This window comes from Nannospalax galili, unplaced genomic scaffold, assembly GCF_000622305.1.
Source record: "Nannospalax galili isolate Female #2095 unplaced genomic scaffold, S.galili_v1.0 scaffold277, whole genome shotgun sequence".
NCBI lineage: Eukaryota > Metazoa > Chordata > Mammalia > Rodentia > Spalacidae > Nannospalax > Nannospalax galili.
In genome coordinates this window covers 1,302,404-1,311,798 of record NW_008340240.1, presented here as the reverse complement: position 1 = coordinate 1,311,798, position 9,395 = coordinate 1,302,404, and the positions used below count along the sequence as shown (strand labels likewise).

The following is a 9,395-nucleotide window of genomic DNA, read 5'->3' as shown; positions in this document are numbered from 1 at the left end:
TTTATCTCTATAGATGTAGGATTTTATGTGTTACAATCATGGAATGCCTTTGAAAATATTGCTATTATAACTGTACAATTCTAATGTCCATCTAATACATAAATTTTCTACTTATATATGTTGGTAAATTTAAAATATATACATGGAAAAACATACAGTACATACCAAATGCAAATAAAAATATTTTTAATTTTAGAAATTCTTTAAGCAGGTTATATTAATCCTATTAAAAATGGCTCTTTTATGTACAATACATAATGTTTAAAAATACTACTTCAAGAAACAGAAACTCTTTGGTTCAGCAAAAGGACTCTAAATGTGGTAATATAAATTGTTAAGGATGCACTTTCTTGCTCTGGGCCTTGTTTATCTGGCTTACATCTTCAAGACTCATACAGGTGACTTTCTTCAAAGGATGAAAATATATGTATGGAGTGGATAGAACTTTCCCTTCACATAGAATATTATTATCATATAAAAATACAATCAGAAGCTGGAATAATGCAAGAATTCGGGTGCCATTTTTACTCTACCAGATTTTAAAGATACAGAAAGATTGGGTGCCATTCATTTCGGAAGGAGGGTAGGAGAGAGATCATGGTCAGCACATACAAATAATCACTAGTAAAATTCTTAGGGACAGGTGTTTGAAGCTTTTAAAACCATCCTATTCATTCCTTGGAAGACTGCCAAGAAGAGACAGGAAGAGACCAGATGCTGGGCGTTCTCTTTACTTCAAAAATCCTATCACGTATCAAATAGCTCGTGTTAAAATTGTAAATATATGTATGACTCAAATGTCTTTAAACAGAGCTATTAACTCCACAGTGATTACAATGCATCAACATTTGCCAATGGGCTTTCCATTAAAAATTAATGATGGTCATTCTATACTTTGGGGTTTATTATTAGCAGTAATAAAAGGATTGACAAAAATATCTTGGAATTTCAAAGACTCAGCAGTCTTATCTAGTAGAGTTTATTGTGCTATCTTTAATGGGAAGGAAAAGGCTGCAGTATTTTATTTCACCACAATTTTTACTTTGGCAATGGAAATATTTTCATATATAAGGTAAAATCTTTCCAAAGCCCCCCCCCATTTAGCCTCACATTATGAACTAATTTTAATGATGTTTTTGAAAAATCTCTGAGATAGTATAGCTGATCACAAGGGGAAAAAAAGTCTTTGCTTTATTTTTTTCTAAGTTTTCCAAAATAATATAGTTAACTGATTTGATTAATTGACTCACTTTAGGAAGTGGTATCACCCACTAATGTTCAAATTTTCTTTCTCCTAAACTGGCAACAGAAAAATTTTAATATACTTCTAGGCTGAAAGAAAATGAAATTCATGAGCTTCTGTTGATTACAAAGATTTCTGCAAACCACCATTTGAAGAGGCCACACTACATTCACAGCATTTGTTGAGACCTAGGGAAATCTTCCTTCTGTTTGTGTGACTTGGTTGCTCAGGAACAAGATCTTGTTAATAATTATTAGGATTCAAAGCAGAAAAACATAATCAAGGGGGTGCAATAGATTTCAGAGAAAACTATGCCATGTCAACAAAAATGGATGTAATCATGGAAAGGGACAGAGGGCAGCCTTTGACATCTAAGATAAGCACAGAATGGAATACATGAATAATTCACAGCATCTACAGGAGATGTCATTCAGAAGTGCATCTATACCGCTCTCTTTCACCGCCTGGCCAGGGCTTTCTTTTTTCCCTAATGGTCTTTCAAAAGATCTTCTGGTACTTGAAGAGAGAAATAATTGGTGTTGGGTTATTGATCCTCATAGTCCTCTTCTGTAGCATATAACCACTTTTCTTCTGTCAGAAGTCTTTATCCCAGCCTGACATCTCATCTGGAGGCACTCCTTTTTCAGGAGGATACTTGTCAAAGTAGCTGTGATCTATGGGTCCACTGAGCTAATACAAAAAGGATTAAAACAAAGATGAGGGTGATATTGATCGGCATGCTAGTACATTCAAGTAAAGCATCTTCTTCCTGAGCACTGCTGCTTATATATTAACTATAAGAAAAGATGGCCAGTGTCGGTAGTGAGTCCCAGCCCTGGCCTCATGAGAGCTCCTCATGAGAAGCAAGTGATTTTGTTGCTGGATTGCATATTCATCCGGAGCTAGCTACCTCGCACAGGGGATTCATTTTCTAAAGAAAAGATAAGTAATATCTATCTATCAAATTGAGAAATATTTTCAAATAAATATTGAAAACCAAAATTCACCACAGTCCTTCTTACATTTCATAACTTCCTCACCAATATAAATACAGCTAATTCATCCTTATAAAATATATAAAATACTAAACAAATGAAAGACTCAAAATATCAGTGATGTTGTTGAAAAAACTGAAATGACGATGGTATTAAATTATTTTGTAGCCGGGCTGGAGGGATAGCACAGCTGTTAAAGGCTAAGGCTAACAACCACAACATTAAATTATTTTGTAGCCAAGTGATTTGCAGTTCTTCACTTTGTAGCAAACTGCATAATACCTAATTAAGTAATCATATGAAAAACATCATTAAAATAATATTTTTAAATGTATTTGTTTTGCATACATATGTGTAAGTACACCATGTACATGAAATGTCCACAGAGATCAGAAAAGTGCATCAGATTCCTGGAAGTGAGTTACAGTTTTGGATGATTGATAGCCACCATGTAGGTTCTGGGAACCGAACCCAGGTCTCTGGGAAAACAGCCAGTGCTCTGAATCACTGAGCTATGTTTCCAGCCCCTCATTAAAATACTATTAATGATAGATAATGATGTGCTGAGAGTTGGAGAACAGTTTCTGGGATACCACTACCTGCGGCTAGTGGATCCCATACTGGACAGCAGAGGTGCAGAGAAAGCAGCTGACTTCAGCTACCGTGGGGAAAGAAGTGTGTCAAGCGTTACCTAGGTCAACATTCTTCCAAATTTATAGGAGTGCTGTCTGAAAGAACTGTGGAAGCTATGTGTTCCATTGTGCATTTGTACACTGACATCTTCATAAAAGTTTAAATAAATAGTTGTAGAGAATGATTTTTTATTTTGACATAAGTATTGACACAAAATAAAGCATGAATATTACTTCTTCATTCCTTAGAATACATCTACTGTAATTTAAATGCCAAGTGGGAGATTTTACATCCATCAGTCATTTAAAACATAAGCAACAACATTATATCACTTCTTTTTATCCTTTTATTTTCATTCTATTTCCCCAATAAAATTCTCCTTAATGAAAAATAGTTTCATACTTGACCATCTTCATTGATCATTCTTTAAATGCATTTTAGTCAATTTTTTTCAGTTTCTGTGACAATATAAACATTTCTTCTATATTCAGTTATAATTATATTTTAGTAGTAGGTAGTGTCAGATGACAAATATTGCAACTTTTATAGTTAATAATAAGCTACATTTCATCTGTCCACATGACCAACTCTGACTACTTTGGAACTTAGATGACACTGGCATGTACTTAATTCCCAAGTGATGACTAGTGCCTACCAAATAGGCAATACTATTATTTTTATTTGTGTGTGTGTGTGCATGCAGTATGTGTATATGATATATGTGTGTATACATGGTTTAGTGTTTGTAGTTTAGTGTGTGTACCTGCATATTTGCCTGTGTGCATGTGAAGGCCAGAGCCTGATGTCAGGTGTTGTTATTCAATCACTCTCTAACTTATTTTTAGAGACAGGTCTAATCACTGAATCTCGAGCTTTTTGATTTGGCAAGAATATCTTACCAGTGAGTTCTAAGGAGCCTTTTGTCTCTGTCTCCCCAGCACAGGGATGACGTGTGTACACTGTGGCACACAGCTTTCTGTGTGGGTGTTAGGGATCCAAACTCAGGTCTTCATATTTGTGTGTCAAACACTTTGCTAACTGAGCCAGTTCCCCAGGCTGGGTATTTCAGTTTGGGTTTTCTTCACTAATGCAGGACCCATGTCAGCTCAATTAAACAAGGGCCCAAAGAGGAGGTGAGAAATAGGTGGCAGGCCAGCACTAGATTGAGAACTATTTGAGACTGATTGCTGCTGGATGAGGGAGAGTATGACTTACACACGACCACCGGATGGGCTGACTAGACTCCAGTGGACGCATTTACGTTGAAGGACATTTGGGTACAAACACCTGACTGAATAGGACTCAGCACATATAGTAGAGTGCATAGGGTTTGATGGGGGAATAGGGGGAGTCATGGATGGGGGCGAAGGTCTGGGATGAGTGGGAAATAGTATATGAAGTTTTGAAAACTGAATTTTAAAAACACATTAAAAATGAAAATATCATAGCAGGGGCTGGAGAGATGGCTCAGTGGTTAAGAGCACTGACTGCTCTTATAGAGGGCCTGGATTCAATTCCCAGCACCCACACAGTGTGTAGCAACTATCTGTAATGCTCTCTTTTGACCTCCATGGGCATTACACAACACAGGTGCACTTACACACATGCAGGCAATACATTCATACACACAAAATAAATCAAAACAAAATATTTTTTAAAAAAGAAAATATAGCAAATACCATACCTCTCTTCTTAAAGGTGATGGAAGACTCCGTGCTTTCAGTCCCTCCCAATTAAAACCATTTAACCACCTGAAAAATGAGGAAATAAAGGGCATTACTTGTATAATAAAATATTAGTATGTTACACTATATTTATCTACCTCCAACAGTGCAGCTTTAAGTGGTCAGAGGTTAATACATAACAAGCTGGTTTGTTGGTGTCATGCTAAGCCCATGCCTACTGACCTCAAGTGGGCACCAGTGCTGTCCAGCAATCATCCTAGATATTTCCCTGTCACCTTTACACCTATAAGTCAATCTCTATCATCTCTCTTCAAACTTCCAGAACTTTATTTCCATCTTTATGATGTCCTTGCTTCTTTAAAAAAATATTTATTTTTATTTTATGTGTGAGTGTTTTGCCTGCATCTATGTAAATGCACTGAATTTGTGCAGTGCCTTGGCTAGAAGAGGGTGCTGGATTCCCTGGAACTGGAGTTATGGACAATTAGCTTCCATGTGAGTTCTGGGGACTGAACCTGGGATCTCTGCAAGAGCAGCCAATCATCTTAACCATTGACCCCTTTATCAACCCCTGTATTTGCTTCTTAAAAAACTGAAACAAAAACAAACAAATCAAGCAACGCCCCCACCACCTAACACACACGCATGTGTACACATACTCACACACACACACACACACACACACACACACACACACACACGAAAATCTTTCCATAATATCCCACCAGTTTACCAGCCCCTATTCCCACATCCCTGTGTTGCCTCTCTCCTGTGACATGAATGAGCTGCCTTAGGGTTTAGCTAAGGTTAGTTTCTCTGTGAAAGACTTGAGCCCATTGCCTCTCCTCTGCTCCTGTAATTTTTCTGTCTTCTGAACCATCTCTATCCTCCCTACTAGATCATTCTCATCAACATGGAAATAACTTCATTCTTAAAATAACAAAACATTCTCTGACCTGAGTTCCCTTCCAACTCAGTCGATTTCTCACCCTCCCCTTGGAGGAAAAGGTCCTTGACAGTTTTTCTTCATCCTACCTACATATTTTCTCATGACCACAATGCAGTCCAGCTCATTCCTTCCATTCCATCAAATTACTGGACTTTTCATCTTTCTTATTAGTAATATCAGAGTCTCGCTTTCTGAAATCCTTTATTCCTTCAGCTTCTGGTCCACACTCTGGCCTTGGGATCCCTCCTGCCTTCTGAGAGCATTTTTCTATCTTCTACTGCCACTTCCTGAGAAAGTTGGTGTGCTTTAGACTTCTTTTTGTTAAAACTAGATAATGTCTTAGCTTTAAAATGGCATTAATATACTGAGGCTGGTGAGACGGCTCAGGAAGAGCACTGGCTGCTTTTGCAGAGGACCCAAGTTCAGTTCCCAGTACCAACATGTCAGCTAAAACTGACCCTAACTCCAGTTCCAATGGACCTGATATCTTCTTTTGGTCTCCAAGGACACTTACATACATGCAGGCAAAATACTCATACACATAAAAATAAAAACAAAGCAATTAAAAATAAAACAAAATAAATGGCACTGACATACCGGTGTGAAGCAAGTTTCTAATAGGGTCCTCTTTATTGGTTAAAAAGCCACCATTTTCCACGGCTGTTCTATCTTCCCCAGCAAATGTCTAACAGGCAACCAGCATGGATCCAGTCCAAATGGAGCTCCAACTTTCTATCCCCAAAATTGCCTCAGCCTTCAAATTGCTCAAATCATGCAATGGGGTTATTCTTTCTCTAACATCATATTCTCAACTCATCAGCAAATCTGGTGATGTTATCTTCAAAATATAACTATATTTAGAATCTGACCAGCCTTCAAAATCTCACTCACTCTACAATAATCAGGGAAGCCCTGCTTTTGTCTCTGGGGAAAAAAACCCAGAAGCAAAAGGGATCATTTAACATGTCACATCATGCCTTCACTCAAAACTGCTCAGTGTGGCCCACCACACGCAGTGAGAGAGGCAGTCTTCACTATAGTTTTACAGAAGCCTCCAAGTCTTAGGAAACATGCACTCTCCCACGGTTGTGCTATCCTTTTCTCTTTCTCCACTGCTTACTTGCCTTTTTACCATTCTTTCCATCTGAGATGTAATAAATGCAAAGAAAGAAAAGAAAGCTACCCAAGAAACAGTGAGAGGCCAGATCATTCTCCAGACGCTTGTTAGGGTTTTAGGGTACAGTAATAAAATCAGGATTTTTTGAGGTGATGGGAAGCCATTATAAACTTCTGAGGAAATTATACAATCTAGCTTTCAAATTTTAATTGTGACCATTTAGAGAATCACCACAGGACTGGGTAGTGCAAGTGATGGGGTGGGGCCGAGGGGAGGGCACTTTCAGGAGTATGTCACTGCTAGTCATACCAGAAGTTGTATCCTCCTACTTTCTCAGCTCTCCTTTCTCCAGAGCTAGTTTTGGTTTAGTGCTTAACTAGGTTTCCCAATCCCAGCCCAAGTTTCATAATTGAAAAGGAACTAAAAACAGAGAAGGTAGATTCTAGTGCATTCCATTTTAGATACCATTTTGGAAGAAACTCCTGGAATTCTAGTTTAAGAACAGGAGCCAGACAACAATCCTCCTTTGCCCCTACTGCCCCTACCATGGTTCTCTCCTTGGCCCACCCACCCTCCACACTGCCAGGGGCTCCCTTTTCAGGCATTTCCAGCTCTCCAGTTCTTTTACCACCAAATAGGGGAACCATCCCTTTTAGCCTGGTTTACAATACTCTTCATCTAGCTAGAAAGCACTTCACAATATTAATGAAATCATTACTGCTGTTCTACTGAAGAAAAGAGCTTGTGCATTTCTTACAGAGTAAGAATTTGACTTATGGCAATATTTACTTAACATGAGTGACCATTCTCTTAATTCCCAGCCTTTTGTCACATGTCACATTTTAAGCAATTCAAGTGCTAGCAGGCACTCACTCATATGTGAAAAGCATTCACTAAAGAAATGTTATCACCAAGGGCAAATAAATTTCTTCTTTGTTTTCAGAACATTGTAGAAGCTATTCTCAAAAGTAATGTTAAAGTACTTGGAACAAATTATTTTTCTTCCTATCAGTAAACATAATCATACCCACCAAGGTCATTAGCCCTCTTTAAAATAGTTATTGGGAGAAAAGATAATGTCTAGTTTGTAAGCCAGGCAATAAACAAGAAAGATAACTTAATAAAGAATGGACAAATTGGACAAACCCACACAGCAGATGCCACGTTTAAGTGCATGCACTGTTTTTGAATACAAACCCAAAGTTAACAGTTTTTTTTTTTATTAAAAAAGGATTAAATTTTATTTTACAGAAGGATGAGAAAATATAATGCAAACTTTACAAAATAAGTTTTTTACACAGTTTTCCTAGTCCTGGAAGTCACTATATAGACCAGGCTAGCCTCGATCTCACAGAGATCCACCTGCCTCTGCCTCACGAGGGCTGGGATTAAAGGCACATGCCACTATACCCAGCACTAAAATGATTTTTTAAGTAAAAAAATTTAATTTCATCCATTTTAGTTATGTGCACGTATGTGTCTGTGGGTGTGTGTATGTGAGTGTAATACTCATGGAGGCCAGGAGAGGCCATCAGATCCCCTGGAGCTGCAGTTACATTACAAGCAGCTTTGACTCACTAAAATGGGTGCTGGGAACTGAACTCAGGTCCTCTGCAAGAGAAGTATGTGTTCTTAACTGAGCCATCTTTCAAGCCCTCTAAACAGATTTCTAAAAATATTTTAACTTTTTTTGAGAATTTCATACAATGTACTTTTATCATATCCACCCCAACTCACCCCTCTAACTCCTGCAGATCCACTCCATCTCTCTATTCCTTTTTTCTCTAGTTGAGGAAATGTAATTTTTGTTTATTTTTATTTCTTAAATCATATGGTCTTTTTTAAAATTAATGTTTGTGAGTTTCATACAATGTATTTTGATCATATTTAGACCCCGCCATCTGCACCCTTCTAATAGGCTCTCCCCTACCTTCACTGGACCCCTCTCCCTGACAAGAATATTTTAAATTAAGACTGTACTGGGTAGTAGGAAAGCTATAGGTGTGGAAGATTTGTGTGAGGCTGAAAATCCCTTCTGTTTGGAGAGACTCACTGGGACTTTTTCTTTAATCTGAAGTTTTCGCCTAGCTTGATAACTTAAAAGGCACCACGAGAATAGAAAAATAGAGTGAAATCCTGTTTTCAAGCTCAAAAAGTACCGTGCAAATCTGCTGTATCTTGTCAACTCTCCCCTGCACTCTGACACTGCAGCTACTTGTAGCAAAGGCAGCTCTATTACAAAGAATGGGCAAATTAACTCCCACAAAGAAGCAAAGTCATTTTTTTTTTAATTACAGCATCAGTTTGCATGTGCATCCCATCACAATTTGACAGCTACACTGAAATGAGCCTCAGGTACATAAGAAGAAAAAGATAAGGCTGGAACCTATTAACAATTACATTGCCTCTGTTTTCCAACAACCCCAGAGGAAAACATGAAGACCCCTTAATGAGAGAGAAGGGGACAATATATTGGAAGAATAACTCTAATTGGTGGGACACTTGTTAGTATGAATTGTGTTTATGTGTCATTGTATAATTAGAGAAGAAATTAGTAACAGCATGAGGTGCAAAAAGATGCATTGGAATTTAAGGCAAATAATGAACTTTGCAATTGAAGGAAATTCAAAGGAAGACAAAGGAGATTCAAATATTACAAACGTTTTGATGTCTATAAAATTGGCAGATGGGTCTGTCTTATCCGGTTCTCTCCTCTATTTTTCTCTCCTCCTCCTCCTCTTCCTCCTCCTCCTCCTCCTCCTCCTCCTCCTCC

General features: G+C 37.9%; 1 protein-coding gene across 2 annotated transcripts in view; it reads right to left on the bottom strand.

Annotated features, from left to right (window-relative positions):
- Positions 1–241: 241 nt before the first annotated feature.
- Prkg2 (protein kinase cGMP-dependent 2) overlaps positions 242–9,395 on the bottom strand; it is a 122,221-nt gene continuing 113,067 nt past the window's right edge. For both annotated transcript variants that reach the window (XM_008835385.2, XM_029564627.1), the window contains 2 exons: positions 4,556–4,622; positions 242–1,933 (listed from right to left, as the gene is read on the bottom strand). In XM_008835385.2, coding sequence (XP_008833607.1) covers positions 1,838–1,933; positions 4,556–4,622 — 163 coding nt within the window. In that variant the 3' untranslated portion in view covers positions 242–1,837. The remainder of the gene's footprint in view (positions 1,934–4,555; positions 4,623–9,395) is intronic.